At 44.9% G+C, this 22359-nt stretch overlaps 1 protein-coding gene across 1 annotated transcript in view; it reads right to left on the minus strand.

Annotated features, from left to right (window-relative positions):
* The window catches only part of acanb (aggrecan b), a 114213-nt gene that overhangs the window by 33341 nt on the left and 58513 nt on the right, over positions 1-22359 (minus strand). Inside the window, 8 exon segments of the mRNA XM_034175450.1 lie at positions 6106-6174; positions 6177-6401; positions 6492-6619; positions 14922-15096; positions 15282-15482; positions 20035-20127; positions 20130-20327; positions 20454-20581. Of these exon segments, the coding sequence (XP_034031341.1) occupies positions 6106-6174; positions 6177-6401; positions 6492-6619; positions 14922-15096; positions 15282-15482; positions 20035-20127; positions 20130-20327; positions 20454-20581 (1217 nt within the window).

Raw genomic sequence — 22359 nt, forward strand, 5'->3', positions numbered from 1 at the left:
AAGAAGTTAGATGGGGGCGCGTTTGCACCCAGAACTCCGAACGGCAGGAAAGGTACCTCCACCTCTCGTTGGAACAGTAAACCAATACTAGCTCAGTCAAAACTGTGTACTCAGTAGGCTTGATATGTTACCTCTCTGTAGAAACGATATCTCGGCAATGAGGTGGAGATGCCGTCCTGCTGATATACCCCACTGATGATTGCCGTCAGCTTGTCTCAGGTGATGGTGACAGCTGTCACCGTAGCTGCTCACGTGAGGCGGCGGGCCCTCTGGTGCCTTGAGCCCGCACATCCAGGCAGGGCGCCCTCTGGTGATGGTGGGCCAGCAGTACCTCCTCTTCAGCGGCCCACACAACAGGACCCCCCCCTCAACGGCGCCTCCTGGCGCCCGACCGGGCTTGTCCGGGTGGCGACAGTAGAAGTCGGCCAGGAGGGCCGGGTCCAGGATGAAGCTCTTCTTCACCCAGGAGCGTTCTTCGGGACCGTACCCCTCCCAGTCCAACAGATATTGAAAGCCCCGGCCCATCCGTCGGACGTCCAACAACCGGCGCACTGTCCAAGCCGGCTCGCCATCGATGATCCGGGCAGGCGGTGGTGCCGGACCGGGTGGACAGAGGGGCGAGGTGTGATGGGGCTTGATTTTTGACACATGAAATACTGGATGGATCCGCAGTGAGGCTGGAAGCCGAAGCCTCACTGCGGCGGGATTGATGACCTTGAGAATTTTAAACGGACCTATGTACCTGTCTTGGAGTGTTGGGGAGGCCACTTGCAGTGGAATGTCCTTGGTGGACAACCACACTTCCTGCCCGGGGCGATACGTAGGGGCCGGGGTCCGCCGCCGGTCCGCATGGGTCTTCGCCCTCATCCGGGCCTTCAGCAAAGCAGAACGGGCGGCACGCCACACCCGACGGCAACTTCCGCAGGTGGGGCCTGGACCAAGGGCACACCGACCTCTCCCTCAACCACCGGGAACAACGGGGGCTGATACCCCAAACACACCTCAAAGGGGGAGAGGCCGGTGGCTGATGACACTTGACTGTTGTGGGCGTACTCGATCCAGGCCAGATGAGTACTCCAGGCCGCCGGGTGCGCGGCTGTCACAACAACGCAGTGTTTGCTCCATTTCTTGATTGGCCGCTCTGCTTGCCGTTGGTCTGGGGGTGATACCCGGACGAGAACTGACCGTGGCCCCCAGTTCCCGGCAAAAAGCTCCTCCAGACATGCGAGGAGAACTGGGGACCGCGATCGGAGACGATGTCTGATGGTATCCCATGCAGGCGGACGACGTGGTGGACCAGGAGGTCCGCTGTCTCCTGGGCCGTTGGAGCTTCGGGAGGGCCACGAAGTGGGCCGCCTGGAGAATCGGTCCACTATCGTGAGGATCACGGTGTTTCCCTGGGACGGCGGGAGGCCCGTGACAAATCCAGGCCGATGTGGGACCAGGGGCGATGAGGCACGGGCAGCGGCTGTAGCAGTCCCGGAGCCTTGCGATGGTCGGGCCTTGCCCCTGGCACAGGTGGTGTAGGCCTGGATATAATCCCGGACGTCGGCCTCCAGGGCGCCCACCAGAAGCGCTGGCGGACAACTGCCATGGTTCTTCGCACCCCTGGATGACAGGAGAGCTTAGAGCCGCTGACAGAAGTCCAGGACTGCAGCCCTTGCCTCTGGTGGACGTAAAGTCTGTTCTTTGGTCCAGCCCCAGGGTCCGGGCTTCGTGCCAGGGCCTCCCGGACGGTTCTCTCTACGTCCCAGGTGAGGGTGGCCACGATAGTGGACTCCGGGATGATGGGTTCCGGGGGATCCGACAACTCCGCCTTGACCTCGTCTTCGTGTACCCGGGACAAGGCATCCGACTTCTGGTTCTTGGTCCGGGCCGGTAGGTGATGCGGAAGTCAAAAACGGGCCGAAGAACAGTGACCAGCGGGCTTGCCTGGGATTCAGCCGCTTGGCGGTCCTGATATATTCCAGGTTCCGGTGGTCAGTGAAAACCGTGAATGGCACGGACGTACCCTCCAACAGGTGTCTCCACTCTTCAAGAGCCTCTTTCACCGCAAGGAGTTCTCGGTTGCCGACGTCATAGTTCCGTTCAGCCGGGGTCAACCTGCGGGAAAAATAGGCACACGGATGAAGGACCTTATCGGTCTTCCCACTCTGGGACAGCACAGCTCCTATCCCTGAGTCCGAGGCGTCCACCTCAACCACTAACTGGCGACTAGGATCGGGCTGCACCAGAACGGGTGCAGAGAAGCGCCGTTTCAACTCCTTGAACGCGGCATCGCAACGATCCGACCAGGTGAAGGGGACTTTTGGTGAGGTCAGGGCTGTCAGGGGGCTAACAACCTGGCTGTAGCCCTTAATGAACCTCCTGTAGAAATTTGCAAAGCCGAGGAACTGTTGCAGCTTCCTACGGCTTGTGGGTTGGGGCCAGTCTCTCACCGCTGCAACCTTGGCCGGATCATCAGGAGCGACGGAGTTGGGGGAGATGATGAACCCCAGGAAGGACAAAGAGGTGCGGTGAAACCCACACTTCTCGCCCTTAACAAACAGCCGGTTCTCCAATAACCGCTGCAGGACCTGACGTACATGTCGGACATGAGTCTCAGGATCCGGAGAAAAGATGAGTATGTCGTCTAGATATACGAAGACGAATCGGTGCAGGAAGTCCCAAGACACATTAACCAATGCTTGGAACGTCGCGGGAGCATTTGTAAGACCGAACGGCATGACCAGGTACTCAAAATGACCCAACGGGGTGTTAAATGCCGTCTTCCACTCGTCTCCCTTCCGGATCCGAACCAGGTGATACGCATTCCTAAGATCAAGCTTGGTGAATATCTTGGCTCCATGCAGGGGCGTGAACACCGAATCCAACAAGGGTAAGGGGTATCGGTTACGAACCGTGACTTCGTTCAGCCCCCTGTAATCAATGCATGGACGTAATCCGCCATCCTTTTTCCCCACAAAAAGAAACCCGCACCCATCGGGGAGGTGGAATTCCGGATCAACCCGGCAGCCAAAGAGTCCCGGATGTAGGTCTCCATTGATTCGCGTTCAGGTCGTGAGAGGTTGTACAGCCTGCTGGACGGGAACTCAACGCCTGGAACCAAATCAATGGCACAATCATACGGGCGGTGCGGGGGAAGGGTGAGTGCCAGATCCTTGCTGAACACCTCCGCAAGGTCATGGTACTGCACCGGCACCGTCCCTAGATTGGGCGGGGCTCTGACCTCCTCCCTGGCCTGGGAACCGGGAGGAACCGAGGAACCTAAACATACCCGATGGCAGGTCTCGCTCCACTGGACCACTACCCCGGACGGCTAATCGATCCGGGGATTGTGTTTCAACATCCAGGGAAAACCTAAAATCACACGGGAGGTGGCCGGAGTCACAAAAAACTCGATCTCCTCCCGGTGATTCCCCGACACCACCAGAGTTACTGGTGGTGTCTTGTGAGTGATTGGAGGGAGTAGGGAGCCATCTAGTGCCCGTACCTGCACAGGCGAGGTAAGTGCCACCAGAGGGAACCCTATCTCCCTGGCCCATTTGCTATCAAGCAAATTCCCTTCTGAGCCCGTGTCCACCAGTGCTGGGGCCTTCAGGGTTAAATCCTCATAAAGGATTGTAACTGGGAGTCGTGTGGCGATGTGGGTGTGTCCCACGTGCACGCCTCGGCCCCCCCCTAGCCCAGTGTCTAGGGGCGGGCGTTGGTGTTTAACCGCTCGGGGCAGTCTCGTACCTGATGCTCAATCGAGCCACAAACAAAACACGCTCCGCGGGCCAGTCTCCTCTGTGTGGCCGGTGCCCTAAATGTTGCCCTACTCGTGTCCATAGCTTCGTCAGCAGGGGGAGCTGTGATCGCACGGAGCGCAGGGGCTGTGGAGCGTGGGGAGGGCGGAACGCGGTTGGAACCGGAAGGGAGAGGGACGACGTGTGCCTGGCCACGCCCTTCGTCTCGTTCCCGACGGCGCTCATTTAACCGATTGTCTAATCGTATGACAAGATCGATAAGCCCATCCAAATCCCGCGGTTCGTCCTTAGCCACTAGGTGCTCCTTGAGGACCAATGACAGTCCGTTTACGAAGGCGGCGCGGAGGGCAGTGTTATTCCAGCCGGACCTCGCAGCCGCGATGCGGAAGTCGACTGCATAGGCAGCTGCGCTCCGGCGCCCCTGTCTCATTGACAGCAGCACGGCTGAAGCGGTCTCTCCTCTATTAGGGTGATCGAACACTGTTCTGAGCTCCCTCACAAACCCATCATATGTCAGAGGGAGCCGTGAACTTTGCTCCCAGAGCGCTGTAGCCCAAGCGCGTGCCTCACCACGAAGCAGATTTATCACATAAGCTACTTTGCTAGCGTCGGTCGCGTACATGACGGGACGCTGTGCGAAGACGAGCGAACACTGCATAAGGAAATCCGCGCACGTCTCCACACAGCCTCCGTACGGCTCCGGGGGGCTTATGTATGCTTCAGGGGATGGTGGGGGGGGTCGTTGGACAACCAGTGGAACGTCGCTGTCACGCACAGGGTCTACGGGAGGGAGAGCCAGCAGCGGCGCGGAGGGCGCGCTTCCACTGCGCGGCAAGAGCCTCCACCCTGCGGTGCAGGAGGGCGTTCTGCTCGGCCATCAAGTCTAACCGAGTGGTGAAAGCGGTGAGGATCCGCTACACTCACCGATTACCCTCCTGTGGACGCCTGTGCGCCTTGTTCTTCCATTGGCCGTTCAACAGCCGGTTGACGCCCCTCGGGATCCATGACGCTGGCCGAGATATCCTGTTGGGAAAGTGTAGGAACACGGACCCACAACAGGGGGCGCAAATGAACGGACAATGGAGTAAGTCAAAATAACAACGCTTTACTGTTGTGAATGTGCACAACGAATACAACCAATTACAGAAATGGACAAAAGTCAATACACAAAGGTGTCGTGTGGGCAGGCTCGAAGATAGGAGACGCCTCTAAGGTAAGACCGGAACCACACGGCTTCCTCCGCCACAGGACCCCGGGAATACTGGAGCCGCCAAGTCCCGAACTCCAGGTGGCCACTGCCTCCGCGTGTCGGACCTGGTACTGCTGGCGAGGGAAAAAGAACAGTTAGATGGGGGCGCGTTTGCACCCAGAACTCCGAACGGCAGGAAAGGTACCTCCACCTCTCGTTGGAACAGTAAACCAATAACTAGCTCAGTCAAAACTGTGTACTCAGTAGGCTTTGATATGTTACCTCTCTGGTAGAAACGATATCTCGGCAATGAGGTGGAGATGCCGTCCTGCTGATATACCCCACTGATGATTGCCGTCAGCTGTCTCAGGTGATGGGTGACAGCTGACGGTAGCTGCTCACGTGAGGCGGCGGCGCCCTCTGGTGCCTGGAGCCCGCACTCCAGGCAGGGCGCCCTCTGGTGATGGTGGGCCAGCAGTACCTCTTCAGCGCCCACACAACAGAGACCGACACAAACACTCACAAATGACTCCAATACCCTGCTGCACTGCTGGCACATTGAGTAAAAACGACCAGTTTGGTAATGTTGACAAAAGGAGGAACAAAGACATGGATCCATTCGTTAATCTGAATCTGTACCAACATTTAATGGATTCTTTTTTGGCCAGTGCTCCACCCCTCCACGAGCTTGCATGAAAAATGCATGTAAATTTTGAGTAATCCAATTCTATGTAATGCAATATATATATAAATACACCTTAAGGTGGAGAGGGTAGAGGAAACAATAGTTACTATTAAACAATAATAAGAGGTCATATATCACCTTTCCTATTGGTCACATGACTTTTGACCTGGGATAAGCTTGAAATTTCAAACTCAAGATCATAATGGTTTAACTCAAACAGTTTGAGCCATTATGGATGAATGATGGATGGGTTGTGTGTTAGACAAAGATAAAGCGGTTCAATATGAGACCAAATGGATCAAATGTCAAGGCTACATAGAACCATATATGATGGTAACACTACATCAAAAGTAATGAATTTACATCAATCTGTGTCAAACATTTAAATTTTTAATATTGTGTTATAGAGTAGCGTAATAATGTTGCACTCTACGAGTGCCACTTCTAGCTTTAGTAAAGATTTAAATGAATATTATCCTTACCTTTCTTACTTTTGAAACAGTAAGCATCGTAGCGCGAGTGCTCATCTGGGAAGCCTGTTGGTTGGGGGAGTAGATGTGAACCCCAACCTGGCCCCCTCCACAGTGTGTCCTGGGGGTTGTGATGGGGTATCGGACACTGCGGTCCATCAGCCAGCCTGGACGGCACTTATCAAGTCCTTGTTTCCAAGCGGCATAAAGCTGCCCGGTGGTGGCCAGGGTGGTATTGAGCTTTTGACAATGCTGCACTGCCTCCTCATAGGAGAAGCTGTCATAATCACTGGTAAAGAAGACCTCACCTGCAAGAAAGACAAATATTCAGGAAAATACTTATGTGTATAAAACAAAAACAGATTACTTCAGTGCACAATAGGGTTCAGGCTCCTCACCTTGTAAACGTTCCACGTAACAAAAGACATCGTAGCGTTCACTGGCTGGACGAAGGCCATATGATCGAACTCCTGGGAGGGTTAACAGATTGCCAGCACAGTTATCTCTGGGTGACACGATGGGATACCTGAGCAGGAAAGCAGTTTAGCTGTTTTAAAAAATCATCCAATGTGATTTTCTGGAATTTTTCTTTTTTTTTTAGATTCTGTCTCTCACAGATGAGGTCTACCTACAATTAAAAATTACAGACCTGTCCATTTTTTTTAGGTTGGAAAACTTGCAAAATTGATAGTGTATGAAATACTTACTTTCACCACTGTATTAATAGCCAAGTGGCCTCTGTATGCGTGTGTGTTTATGGCTTCGATCACACCAAAACCGGGGAGAGCTGACATTTTTGCCGTTTGGTATGCTTATGCATTTTGGGTCAAGGATGAATGCTGCGAAAACCGAAAGTTGATAGGAAAAATATTTTTTGAGAAATTAGCGATTTTAACTAACCACAGTAAACAATGGACATTGTGCTGAAATGCACCCCTGAAGAGGCAACATGGACTATCCATCTCAACCCTGTGGTCTCACTACCCGCAGAGGTGCACCGTCCCATTGTTGGCAGCAGAAGTCGAGGGCCTTGATGGACCAGATCTAGACAGCAGAAGCTAGCTCTGGGGGAGGGTAACGTCACTTCGCTGTGTGGGAAGGAACTGGAGCTTGTACAGGAGGTGGAGCACTACCAGTTAGATCTGGTAGGCTTCGCCTCCACGCACAGCCTCAGTTCTGGAACAACTCACCTTGATAGGGATTGGACCTTATTCTTCTCTGGAGTTGCCCAGGGTGTGAGGTGCCAGGCGGGTGTGGGGATACTCATGAGCCTCTGGCTGAGTGCCGCTGCATTGGAGTTTACTCCGGCAGACAAGAAGGTCACCTCCCTGCGCCTTCGGGTTGCGCAGGGGAAAACTCTGACTGTTGTTCGTGCGTATGCACTGAACAGCAGTTTGGAATATTCAGCCTTCTTGGAGTCCCTGGCTGGAGTTCTGCATGGGGGTTCCAGCTTGGAATCCATTGTTCTGCTCTGGGACTTCAATGTACACATAACAGAGACACCTGGAGAGGCATGGTTGGGAGGAACGGCCTCCTTGATCTAAACCCAAGCAGTTGTTTATTAGTGGATGTCACGTACTGTGTGTCATCCAGTTTTCTGCCATGCCTAGTTTGGGTGTCTGTTTCAGTTCTGTGCAGTTCATGCATTGTTGTAATGTTCTGATTAAACTGTACAGTGGTCCCTCGCTATAACGCGGTTCACCTTACGCGGCCTCACAGTTTCGTGGATTTTTTTAATCCAATTTTGCATGCTTTTTTTTTTTTTTTTTTTTTACAGTGCACTGTGTTCTGCGTCCTCATCAAGCGGGCCGGTTGTGGCACCGCGAAGGGAGAGTACGCGCATTGTGTTCTGTGTCTGTTTATAAGAATCTTCTCGCCCAGAAGAAAAAAGAGCGCCAACAACTATCGTAACTGTGTTCTTCACTTGGAAAAAGATACCTGCAGCGAGGTGTGACTCAGTGGAAAAAGCAGCACCAGGACGAAGAGGCCCAATCAGAGGAACTGTGAAATACTGGTCAGTCACTGTTAATAATTTCTTATGTGTCCAACCTCATAGGTTGATCGTTAAAATTAAATTCGTTAGTTCTAAAAGCCATCATAATTATTTGTAGGAAAATGATCTGTTTTTATTTCTCAAAAAAATGTTTGGGCCTGAAAACAGGTTGGTCTTATTTTTCTACTAAGGTTTGAACTTTGAGAGTGTTTACACATGAGAGAAAAGTGAGAAAATGTTAATGTCTGTGTGAGAAAAGTGTATAAGGTGTGTAGTGAGGGGTTTTACAGCCTTAAAATGTCTATAGTAATTGTAAAAAAATAACACTGACTACTTTGTGGATTTCGCTTATTGCGGGCTATTTTTAGAACGTAACTCCCGCAATAAATGAGAGATCACTGTATTTGTATGTATCTGTCCTTATTTCTCTTGTCTGTCTCGCTTGGTGCTTGGTGGGGGGCGTCACACTCTGTTTGGGCCACACCCTGTTCTGGATCATTCCACAGGTGTTTCCAATCTGTAGCTCATTACTAGGTGCATTGAAGCTTCACTGGTTGCACTGATAATTTGCCTGATCGTTGCGCCTTGTGCCATCACTTCGAGCTCTGTTCCTTTGTGTTATTCAAGTTCTGCTGCCATGTTGTGTTTTGACCACCTGCCTGTTTATCCCGAACATGCCATTCGCCTGATGATTCTGATCTGATCTGTTTTTGGACTGTCTCTCTGTGTACCAGACCTCACTGATTAATTCAGTAAACGCCTCTTTGAACCAGAGCTACTGTGTTGAGTCCTGCATTTGTCTCCAGCCTTTCCTGTTCAACAAACCTGATAGAGGACTTCTGTGCTAGTCATGGACTGTCCATAACGAACAACATAGGGATGCTCAATAGTGTACATGGTACAAGAGCACCCTAGGCCAAAGGTTGATGATCAATTTTGTGATGATATCATCTGATCTGAGGCCATGTTCTGGACACTCAGATGAAGAGACAGGCAGAACTGTCAACCGATTACCAGAGGATGGGGAGGACTTTGGACAGACCTAATAAGCCCAAAGGGATAGTGCGGGTGAAATGGAAACATCTGGAGGAGTCCAATGTCCATGAGATCTTAAACTCACACCTCCGGCAGAGCTTTTCTGGCATTCCTGTGGAGGTTGGGGGAATTGAACCATAATGGCCAATGTTCAGCGCTTCCATTACTGAAACTGCAGCAGGGAGCTGTGGACTGAAGGTCTTAGGTGCCTCAAGGGGCGGTAATCCTGGAACACTGTGGTGGACACCAGTGGCCAGGGAAGCTGCCTGACTGAAGAAGGACTCTTTTCCAGGATATGCTATCTCGGAAGAATCCGGAGGCACTTGTAAGGTACCAACAGGCCTGAAGGGCCAGTCTCTCTTGTTGGGGAGGCAAAGCAGCGGGTGTGGGAAGAGTTTAGATCAACCACGGAGAAGGACTTTTTGTTGACACCAAGGTGCTTCTGAAGGAATGTGTAGCACCCCAGGAGAGGAAAACGGGGAACCATCCAAGCTGTATACAGTAAGGATGGGACTCTGTTGACCTCAGGTAATCGGTCTCTGGAAGGAGCACTTAGAGGAACTCCTGCATCAGCGTGGAGCACCCTCTGAAGTAGTGGAAGAGCTGGAAGCTGATGGATCATGATGGATCATCAATTTTCCTGATGGTCACTGAGGTAGTCAAACAACTCCGCAGTGGCAAACTGGGGTGGTGGCCCCGTGTTTAAAAAAGGAGACCAGAAAGTGTGTACCAATGACAGGGACATCACCTTCCTTTAGTAAAATCTACTCCAGGGTGGTGGAAAGGAGGGTTTGACCTATAGTCAAACCTCAGATCGAAGAGGAATAATTCGGGTTCCGGCCTGGCCATGGAACAACTCAGCTAACAAAATAAAGTTCCCAAAATGTTATAAGAATGTTTGTCAAATGTTATCAGAATGTTAGCTGTAAAGTTCTCTGAACTTTTTAAGGAAAGTTTTTTTTGGTTCCCAGAATGTTTCACAACAATGTTAGCACAAACGTTCCCAAAACATTAGGTCTAATGGTCTCAAAACGTTTGTGCTTGGACTATATAAAGATAAAGTAAGTCTCTTTGGCTGCTCACTTGTTTTCAGTAGGGGTTGCCACAGTAGAACCAAGGTGGGTCTGCATGTTGTTTTGGCACAAGTTTTACCCCGGATGCCCTTCCTGACACAACTCGATATTATACGGAGAAATGTGGCAGGTTTGAACCAGAAACTTTCTACACGGAAACCAAGTGCACTAACCACTTGGATTGGCCATTAAGAGTCCAGGGATTTTTCCCGGTGAGCTGATCAATAAATGGGCTGAAGGCTACTTTGTATTTTTTTTTCATGGTAGCTCAGCTGCCTGCAGACACAGTATAGGCCCAGTGGCTTGTCTGGCAAAACAAATCGGACCTACAACCCCAATTCCAATAAAATTGGGACTTTGCATGGTAGAGTTTTAACTTGCACTTGTAGATGTAGCGATGAACTGTGTTAACTGGCAATGGTTTTCTGAAGTGTTCCGAAGCCCACGCTGTAAAATCCTTTACACAATGATGTCGGGTTTTAATGCAGTGCTGCCTGAGGGATCGAAGGTCACAGGCATTCAATGGTGGTTTTCAGCCTTGCCGCTTACGTGTAGAAAGTTCTCCAGATTCTCTGAATCTTCTGATTATATTATGGACTGTAGATGATGGAATCCCTAAATTCCTTGCAATTGAACATTGAGAAGCATTGTTCTTAAACTGTTAGACTATTTTTTCACGCAATTGTTCACAAAGTGGTGATCCTTGTCTCATCTTTGTTTGTGAATGGCTGAGCCTTTTGGGGATGCTCCTTTTATACCCAATCATGACACTCACCTGTTTCCAATTAAGCTGTTCACCTGTGGAATGTTCCAAACAGGTGTTCTTTGAGCATTCATCAACTTTCCTAGTCTTTTGTTGCCCCGTCCCAACTTTTTTGAAATGTGTTGCAGGCATCCATTTCAAAATGAGCAAATATTTGCACAAAAACAAAAACGTTTATCAGTTTGAACATTAAATATCTTGTCTTTGTGGTGTATTCAGTTGAATATAGGTTGAAGAGGATTTGCAAATCATTGTATTCTGTTTTTATTTACATTTTGTGAGTCACAAAATGGAAAAGAAACATAAAGGTGGTGCAGAGGGGGAAAAGAGCTTTGGCTACAGATGCTGCTAAGAGCAGAAACATTTCTGAATTGTTTGCTGCAGGGGCCTGCGGCAGATCCCTGTCAGGCTCAGCAGTCGGTTGTGTCGGACAATTCGGACAGTGAAATTGAGGGACACGGCTACTGCTGCCATCAAGGTCGTACAGGAGTCCATTGGTGGTGGCGATGATCGTGGGTGTGTTTGTTGCCAGCATTGTGTGGATAAACAGTCATTCATATATATGATTAGCCTTTCATATAAATGAAAACCTTTTTCCAGTGTTGCTGTCTGAACGGTCCACCTGCCTTCACTGCGTCATTTATCGATTATCACCTCTTTTCTGCTTAAAACTGCACTTTAGAATGATTTAAGAGGTTTTACTTTGTCATCTGATGCTTAATAATCTGTTGTGGTTCTGTCAGTTTTGGGGTTTTAGTTGGTTTTTGTCTCCTTTCTGGTTCTCATCTGTTTCCTCTTTGTCTCTGCTTCTCACATCTGTCCCGAGCTAATATCTACTCTTATCTTATTTCTTATCTACAAGTTTACAACTCACATGTTGCAATGTGATGTGGTTTGAACATGTAGATCTGCTATTTTCACAATTTTTGATCATTTCTACCTATAATGACATCCCCCAAATCAGGTCACCAGAGCTGAAGTGTTTACAGTGTCAACATACACCAACATGCCCAGAGTCCACTTTGTTCATGAACAACATTGATGAAACAACATAACAAATATGTGTGCTTTGGCATATTTTTTAAGACACTGTTTATGGTTTATTGTCCTTTCAATAGTTTCACATTATACAGTTAAAACTAAAAAACACTGCTTAACTACTGTTACAGTAAAACACATATTACTCATATTACTGATGCAGTACACAATTATAAGTATTTCCTCGTTTGGCATGTTTTATTGGCTGTACATTACATTGAGCTGTAAAAAAGTCTTTGTCCATTGTTCAGATCATTATACTATTGTTTTCCACACTAAAAGCAACTAGTCAAAGTTCTGATTGCATCCAGACTCATTTTTTTGCATGCAATCTTGCTCAAACCTATTCCACACTATTGCTCTATTTTTCATTTTCAGGTTTGTGACAGGTGGGGCAGTAGGCCCAGTACATGATAATCTGTGAAGATTATCTCACCAGAGACCCAAAGCCCACCCATAGATTATTTCACCATCCCAAGTGCCAACCTAACAATGTCATGGCAGTTTCACCACCACTGAGTGAGTGAGTGAGTGATGAGTGGTGAGTGAGTGAGTGAGTGAGTGAGTGAGTGGTGAGTGAGTGAGTGAGTGAGTGAGTGAGTGAGTGAGTGAGTGAGTGATAAATAAAAACTCTTGAATCTTAAATCCTTTCTACAGCATCCTTTTTAAGATGAAGTGAGCAACTGTGTTGTCCTCATTTATTTTATTCAAGGCTCCAGAATATAAAGGGATATTGTTCAGTATAGTTGTGTTATTAAGGGCTTGTTGTTATATGTACTTCAACAGCGGTGAGTTGGCAGAGTATCTGCATGCAGATTGTAGTGGTGGGCCAGTCTGGACCAAAAAGTCCAGGTCAGAATTTTTGTCCCAGTCCAGCCCTATATATATAATAGCCAAGTTGCCTATGTATGTGTGTGTGTGTGTGTGTGTGTGTGTGGTGGTGTGTGTGTGTGTGTGTGTGTGTGTGTGTGTGTGCGTGTGTGTGCGTGTGTGTGCATGCCTGCATGCATGCGTATGGCTTCAATTATGCACAAACTGGGGAGAGCTGACATTTGCTGTTTGGTATGCTTATGTATTTTGGGTCAAAGATGGATACTGTGAAAACAGAACATTGATAGCACTAGAATCTTTGGAGAAATTAGCAATTTTATCTAACCAGTAAACAATGGACATTGTGCTGCAATGCACCATGGGAGTTTGGGGGTTTAAACATTATTGTGGTTTATGTTGCTTTAACAGTGTTCTTAGTGTTATTGTTTTATCGTGTTTTTGTAGTTCAGTTTGTTTAGTCAGTTTAGTTGAGTGTTGTTGTCATTACCATGAGTGAAAAGAGTATTGCTTTTGATGTCTTCTTCCACCTATCTATCTGTCTATCTATCTGTCTGCCTGTATCATCAAAAAGCATTCTCTGAATTCTATCACAAAAAAATGTTCATTATATTCCATCATCATCTGAAATGATCAATAATAAATTTAGCTTGTTCAGGAACATCTTCCTATATATATGGTTTAACTGTTGTGGGTGTGTCCTGTCCTGTTGTGTCTGTGTTTGGATCTATGTGTTTGTACTACATTGTTGTCACTCCCTGTGTCTATGTGATCTGTCTGCTGTTTGTGTGGTCCTGATGTTCCCCTGGTCTCAAGTTCATGCCCCCTTATGTCCTTTTGCTCCTGTAGTATCATTACGTGTTTGGTTTTTCATGTTTTGCACTCCATCTCCCTTTTTGAGTTCCAAGTGTCTTATTTATGTGTGTACTTGGCAGAGGTGTAAAACTCCAGCTTCAGAAAGTAAAAGTCCAGCCACGTTATTTGTTACCAGCTGATTGTAATTAGTTCAACTCTTCAGGCAGGTGGATGAGCTAATTATTGAGATCACCTGTTTTAGGTTCACAGGTAGAAGCAACACATGGGAGGGTTCTTACTTTCTGAAGCAGGAGTTTTAAACCTCTGGTACTTGGATTTGGTTTTTGATTATTGTAGTTCGTGTTGTTGGTTGTGTTTTGATTACCTTCCTGTTTCTTTTGAGTTTTATGTCAGTTTTGCCAAGGCTACACTTACCCTTGAGTTCCTTAATGGTTTTTGCATTTTGTTATCTGCTCTGTCTTTTGGTGATATGTCTTTGGGTATGTTTCATAGTTACATCTTATTTCCACTTCTGTCTGATGTCTGTCTGTTTTAGTCTTTCAGTCTTCTTGTGTTTTTTGAGTTGTCACATGTCTCTGTTGTTCTGTTCTCATTAGTCAACTAAGTCCACTAAAAATATGTTTCATCCAGACATTCCCAGAACATTCTGGTAACATTACCTAAAGTCATAGTCTAGTCACTGGAAGAAATTTGGAGTAAGAAAGACAGTGAGACTATAATTATATATTATTAAATTTACCTCAACTAAAAATGACTTGTCAATATATCAAAGGAACTAATAATGCTAGTAAAATGTTGTAGAAACATTTCTAATAATGTAGCATGAGATTGGTCGGAGAATCGGCACAGCAGGTGTGGTATAGCAGTCGTTCTACCGTACTGTGTGACGGAGTTGAGCCAAAAGGGAGTTGAGCGAAAAAGCGGAGCTCTCGATCTACTGGTCAATCTTCGTTCCTACTCTCACCTATGATCATGAGGACTGGGTCATGAAAGAACTAGATCGCAGGTACAAGTGGCAGAAATGGATTTCCTCAGGAGGGTGGCTGAGGTCTCCCTTAGAGATAGGGTGAGAAGCTCAGTCATCCATGAGGAGCTTGGAGTAGAACCGCTGCTCCTTCATGTTGAAAGGAGGTGGGTTCTCCCCTGAACATAAACACCTGGTCATCAATGAAGTCACCTGCTGAGGTGATTGGTTGCAAGGAAAACCTGCAGTGTCTCGGCCCTTCATGGCACATGATTGTCCACCCCTGACATAGAATGTATTATTTAGCCTCTGACCCACCTGACAGACTGGTCACGGAGCCAGCCAGCATCACATTGGTGTAAACCGTCCTCATAGGCCGCCTGCAGCTGCTGGGGGCTGGCGATGACTGCCCCAATGCTCTCACATGCCTCAATAGACTCCAGAAAGGTCAAAGTGTACCGACCCGTGATTGGCCGGTAGTGGAACACCACACCTTTTGGGAAGGAAGGAGCAGATGTGAAAATTTTATTTCCTTTAATTGGAACTGTGCTGACTTAAATTAAGCCTTAAATGTACATAAATGTATCTAAACATTTCATAAAATTTACATTTAGTTATATTTTAAAAATATTTGTCCCAAAAACCTTTGGTATCATTCACATAATTTAAACTGGTTACCTGTGGGAGCCATAGCAACATCCAAGTCCGTCACACTGGATGGGATAGGCAGTAGAGAAAGAATGTCCACGTCTGCTTTTTTGACTTCCTCACCGGCAGAAGTGATAGTGAGTGTGGGGAAGCCCACAGGGCCGGGCGTGATGGGCATGATATCAGGAAAGGGTGTAGTTCTCATGGGCACAGAACGTCTGTCCACATATGCTGTTTGAGAGACAAGATTGAGAAACATGATTGTTGAGCCAATTTAGTGAGTTACTGTGAAATCTGGAAATCCCACAGAAAGCAAGGAGTAATATTTCCATGGTTTGGAATCACTAGGAAAAGAAATAAGGTTTGAAGCAATTCATCAAAGGAGCTTATCAAATCAAAATGATCAGCTCAGAAAATTTGACGAGTTATGGCGTTGTCATGATAGTTAATGATCTCAAATAGTGTTAAAAGTTTTCAGACTGTTCGTATTTTGCCGCATGATGTTAGATCAGTGTTTTCCAATCCTGGTCCTCGGAATCCAAACTGCACTGGACTGGGAAACAATGTGTTAGATTACCATGGTAAAAACAAACTCTCTCTCTCTCTCTGGCTAGAAGGTGGGCTAACAAAGTAGCTAAGTTAATGTGAATCAGTATCTAGATCCAAACGTGCGCGATGCGAGTGCATCAATTCATTTGACTGGTGGAATCGGGTTGCATCACTCGCTGCCTGCTTGCATCAATTTTTTCCCGATGCACATTGAATGCACCACGGACAGAAGCCAGAAAGCACATTTCTACCACAATAAAAATGGTGACATCAACAGCTTTTTTTGCTTAACAATTCCCTTATCGATCCTTCAGTTCTGGACACCGGAGCTGCAGTTGTTTTTGAGGGAGTTTATCGGGAAATAATCATTTCTCTACATTAATTGCAGATGCAGTGGGCTGCATGAGGCAACGAAGCAGTGCTTCGACCCTCTATTCGCTGGTTCCCTGCTTTGCTTCCAGTGGCAGGTCCGCAATGTCTTCACTGACTCCTTTCAAAGCCATTTAAAGATGTCGTGAGTCAGCTTTGTGTGGATTAAAGTCATAAACTGGGACTCTTGTGTTGTTGCGGGCAAGAAACGAGAATCATCCTCCATTCCACACCGGAGTTTCACGTGATGGTTCTCTGACGTGAGCACCAGCTGGTGTGAGGAGCTCAGCCTGAAGTTGTCCATCAGGTAAAGGAAATAATAATATAATAACAATAATAATAATAATGTGCTCTGTTGTGTGGGACTAAGTGCACAGCTCCAAAGAGCCGCGCAAATTTTGGTCTGTAATAACTTCAGAGCGAATCGCCGTTTTAAAACAAATGACACCTCTTTCCAAACGTTATAATACAAACAAACTACAACCAACCAAACCTGTTTTCTCCCCAAAATGAGACGTCCGCTGTTTCTTATGAATTACATCCTGACGTGCAGCCGGCTGAAGAGCTCAGCTGTGGAGTTACATTTGCATCAATAATATCTGAGAGGAAATGCTTTTGACAAAACCTACAGATTTTGTGTATTTCTATTTCTGTCCAGAGATCAAGGATCCATCATGTAAAGATTTTATTTATATCCAGAGATCAAGGATCCAGTGACCATTTCATATTTATTTACTTTAAAACTCAATAAATGTTGTTGACATAGAAAACCTGTAAAGCCTATTTTTAGTAAACAGAAAATTCACAAGAGGTACTAATAACGGAATCAGTAAAGAATTGGATCGGTAAGCGGAATCAATAATGGCATCGATATCGATAAAATTTCATCAGTATCCATCCCTAATCGTAACACCAGATCGCATTGTATGGCATTGTGAAGAATTGAATCACCATCAAATACATATTAGATCGCATCGAATCGGGAACAGGGGTGAATCGCATCATCATGTATCGCTATATGTATCATATTACTGGTAGTGTATCGAGGTGTGTATCGAATTGTGTGTCAGTGATGAGATTTACATGCCTACTAGCTACAGAATAACCAAGTATGAAACTGGAGCGGGCTGCGGCCTCAACTTTACCTAAATTATGGGTTTTTTAGTGAAGTTTAGGGCTAGTGGCTGACAATCACCTACAACCCCTGGCAAAAATTATGGAATCACCGGCCTCGGAGGATGTTCATTTTGTTGTTTATTTTTGTAGAAAAAAGCAGATCACAGACATGACACAAAACTAAAGTCATTTCAAATGGCAACTTTCTGGCTTTAAGAAACACTATAAGAAATCAAGAAAAAAAGATTGTGGCAGTCAGTAACGGTTACTTTTTTAGACCAAGCAGAGGAAAAAAATATGGACTCACTCAATTCTGAGGAATAAATTATGGAATCACCCTGTAAATTTCCATCCCCAAAACTAACACCTGCATCAAATCAGATCTGCTTGTTGACATTAACCCTATGTCATGAAATTGACCCTATGTGTCTTTTTGCAAGGAATGTTTTCACAGTTTTTGCTCTATGGCAAGATGCATTATCTTCTTGAAAAATGATTTCATCATCCTTAAACATCAGAAAAGTGTCCAAAATATCAACGTAAACTTGTGCATTTATTGATGATGTAATGACAGCCATCTCCCCAGTGCCTTTACCTGACATGCACCCATCATATCATCAATGACTGTGGAAATGTACATGTTGTCTTCAGGCAGTCATCTTTATAAATCTCATTGGAACGGCACCAAACAAAAGTTCCAGCATCATCACCTTGCCCAATGCAGATTCGAGATTCATCACTGAATATGACTTTCATCCAGTCATCCACAGTCCACGAATGCTTTTCCTTAGCCCATTGTAACCTTGTTTTTTCTGTTTAGGTGTTAATGATGGCTTTCGTTTAGCTTTTCTGTATGTAAATCCCATTTCCTTTAGGCAGTTTCTTACAGTTCGGTCACAGACGTTGACTCCAGTTTCCTCCCATTCGTTCCTCATTTGTTTTGTTGTACATTTTTTGATTTTTGAGACATATTGCTTTAAGTTTTCTGTCTTGACGCTTTGATGTCTTCCTTGGTCTACCAGTATGTTTGCCTTTAACAACCTTCCCATGTTGTTTGTATTTGGTCCAGAGTTTAGACACAGCTGACTGTGAACAACCAACATCTTTTGCAACATTGCGTGATGATTTACCCTCTTTTAAGAGTTTGATAATCTCCTTTGTTTCAACTGACATCTCTGTGTTGGAGCCATGATTCATGTCAGTCCACTTGGTGCAACAGCTCTCCAAGGTGTGATCACTCCTTTATAGATGCAGACTAACAAGCAGATGTGATTTGATGCAGGTGTTAGTTTTGGGGATGAAAATTTACAGGGTGATTCCATAATTTATTCCTCAGAATTGAGTGAGTCCATATTTTTTCCTCTGCTTGGTCTAAAAAGGTAACCGTTACTGACTGCCACAATCTTTTTTTCTTGATTTCTTATAGTGTTTCTTAAAGCCAGAAAGTTGCCATTTGAAATGACTTTAGTTTTGTGTCATGTCTGTGATCTGCTTTTTTTCTACAAAATTAAACAACTGAATGAACATCCTCCGAGGCCGGTGATTCCGGTTGTAGTATTCTCTGTTTTTCTTGTTGTTTAATGCTGGCAAATTATACAGTATTTTTTGTCTTTCTGATGCCTGATTCTGTTTTTTCTCTCTGTTTAAGGTGCAGCTCCATCCAGAGATGGGAGTTGTATGCGTGTTGGCAATCCTCCTATCCTGTGCGCCAATAGCATTTCTTGTATATTTGTCTGTGAATTGTTCTGTAATTTATGTCTGTAGCAAGGCCCAAGCAGAGGGTCACCCCTTTGAGTCTGGTCTGCTTGAGGTTTCTTCCTCAGAGGGAGTTTTTCCATTTTCACTGTTGCTCTGGGGTTGGCAAGGTTAGACCTCACCTGTGTGAAGTGCATTGAGGCAACTCTGTTGTGATTTGGTGCTATATAAATGAAAATAAATTGAAAAATTGAATTGAAATTGAATTGAATGAAAATGGCTGTGCCTTAAAATATAATTAAAGAGAAATCTACTTCAAAACAACAGCGTTACCATGCAGCATGTGATAAATCATTAGCAAATGCTAACTTAAAACACTTCTTACAGACATTAGTGTAAATATATAAACTGGGATTAATTATTTGGCAACAGTACCAGTAATTGCTAAGTTTAAAACCTATCGACGTAAGGTTTTTGCTTTCAAAAGCCTGCACTAAAGCATTATATTTAAGTTGCAGTGGCACCTACAACATTCAACAGTCTTTATAACTACATCATTCACTGCAAACTGCAAGCAAATTAAAGGTATTAAAAGTACTGCTTTTTAGAAATTATTGTCAACATTTAAAAAAAAACTAAAAATATGTATAAATTAGCAAACTTCACAATTTCTAAAAAAAAAAGGCTTCAAACATTTGAATTCAACCTATTATTCACTTATGGTTCCATTATTCCACTCCATTAATGATTTAATGTTAATGAATACTTATTTTAATTTAACTGAACTAAACAACATTTAAAATGATATAACTTTAAGGCATTTCATTTACAATAATCTTCTCATATTAATGCACATATATATTTTGTTAACAAATGTTGATACAATATGTAAATATACATAGAAATCCACCAAATAACTTTTAAATTTGATATAGGCTTTAAAGAATGCTGAATAAACTTGAACAATGGCTAAACATTGCAGAGGAGTACCACTCACTATATGCAAGTATTATTTATATTTTTTTATGTGTCTTTTCAGCTTTTACAGGTTTACCTTGGAAGCAGATAGCGTCGTAGCGAGAGTCTGGGTACGGGTATCCTGTCTGGTTTTGGAACAGGTAGACCGTCCTCACTCCTAAAAGTCCCCTCCACACTGAGGTCTGGCAATGTTGATGGGGTAGCGTACACTCCTGTCTGCCAGCCAGCCAGCATTACACACATTCATGCCAGCCTTCCAGGCCAAGTAGAGCTCTCCAGTAGTGGCAAGACGGGCACCAAGCTTTGCACATTGATCTGCTGCTTCATAGAAAGTAAACTTTACTACAGATGTAGAGTAGAAAACAGTGCCTGGAAGCAGAAAGGTGGAAGGAAGAACACAGTCAGATTAAAGTTTCTCTCTACTGATATGTTGATCATTCAAAGTACAGTGCATGAGAATGCAGTTTGTTCCACATTTTTGCTGGAATAGAATACCTGACATTTTCTCAGCAAAACAGTAGACATCGTAAGTCTCATTAACATCTCTAACTCCATAGGTTCTTACACCAGGGAAGTTCTCCTTGTCTCCATAGCAAGGTTCACGCGGAACATGGATGGGGTACCTTAAAAGAAGTTAGCAGATGGACAGATAAGTAACAACATTTGTTTTAAATCATGCTGCATTCACACTCACACACACACACACACACACACACGCACTAGGGCTTGACGACATAGAAGTAATGGCATCCTCACCCCTCCACCAGTGTTACAAGTCCATCAGACTTCCATAACAAATATGACTGAGGTGGAGATATTTTTGCTGTTGAATGGATGGAAGCAGCCAAAACAAATGAAAAAAAAAACCCACTCTGCACCTTGAATGGACCAGGATCACATCTCTCTCCTCTCTATCCTCTGCCAGTTCACATAGCGTTCAGGACCCAACTAAGCAGCCCCAGAGTTTAGAGAGCAAAACAAAAAATAAAAGAAATGCTATTCTGTGTGCACAACATACAAATCATTCTCATGGTTTGATTAATTCATGTGCATAATTTAAATACTTAAACAATTTTGGTAGTGCATGCAACCAAGAAATTTGTAAAGGCCAGGTGCTGGCTTAGCTGCACATTTTTCAATGACCAACTAAATCTGCTCGGGGGCATAAATTTATTTCCATGTTTGTTATTATCCACATAAACACCCAATAACAATGTATGTCACACTGGGTGCCCTTCTGTATCTCAATTGTCTCTGCACACTCAACTGGCACAGCACAGACAATTTGTGAACAAACTAATTAACCCGTTAATGTTCAGAGTATATTGTTACCTATTACATTTTGTTGAAAAATGTGAGGAAATTAAAGGGTTAAATGTAAAAACTAATTGTACATTGTGTGTACGCAATAGCATTTTGAGTGTTCAATAAAACATGGCATCATTACACATTTATATCTCTCTCAGTACAAAGCTCTGCATTGACTACAGATAGGACAACCTTTGCAGCATAGTGAAGCTCTGACAGAGACACACAGTATTGTCATGTGTTACTGTGATTCTCCTGCATTACCGTAATGCAGCACTGTGTTACATTGATAGAACATAATATCACATAATATCATTGTGTAACATATGCAGTGGTGGACATAGTTCCGCTAATCCACTAATCGCTAATTTTCGAAGCTAACATTTTCATTAGCAGATTAGCTTTTCAGATAACTTTGAAACCACCAGTGGACCAATTAGCATCCAATAAATTTAGTTTCAATAATGTTAACATATTTTTGTAGGCATAGTGAATAAGGCTTAACAGTTAAAACATTTGTGAAGTCTGAAAGCAAAGATTTTAGTGCCTGCCTGTTGCATGTTTTGTAGCAGACAGACAGCTATGAGTGGTACAGCTCTATCTGTCTTCTGCAGGCAGAGAAGAGCTGACTACCAGAGAGTATGGAAGCGCACGGGAGAGAAAAAAAGATAATTTCTCTTCATACCATGGCATTACACACAAGTCATGTACAGGCAGACACTTTTGACTTATGTTTAAAATTTTAAACAAACTCATTCCAAACAAGTTATTGAAATGAACATCACATCTGTTGTTTTACAAAGTGAAAATATCAGCTATATGTTTTAGTGTTAAAGTAATGTATTAATTTTGAAGGTTTTAGCGCTTAGACACATGCTGCAATGCATTATGGGAACATTAGTTTCCTGATGTCAGTGGTTGATAACTGTTCATACTGCCATAAGTAGATGGCAGTGTTTATTTTGATTCAAATTGCCTTTTTTTTTACAAATTGAAAAAATTACATATTTACAAATACAGATTTATTTGTAAAACCTACCACACTTTCAGTAAGTTGTGTGTTATACTGACCAACCAACCACTCATGTCAGAA

Source organism: Thalassophryne amazonica, chromosome 8 (genome assembly GCF_902500255.1).
Source record: "Thalassophryne amazonica chromosome 8, fThaAma1.1, whole genome shotgun sequence".
Classification (NCBI taxonomy): Eukaryota; Metazoa; Chordata; class Actinopteri; order Batrachoidiformes; family Batrachoididae; genus Thalassophryne; species Thalassophryne amazonica.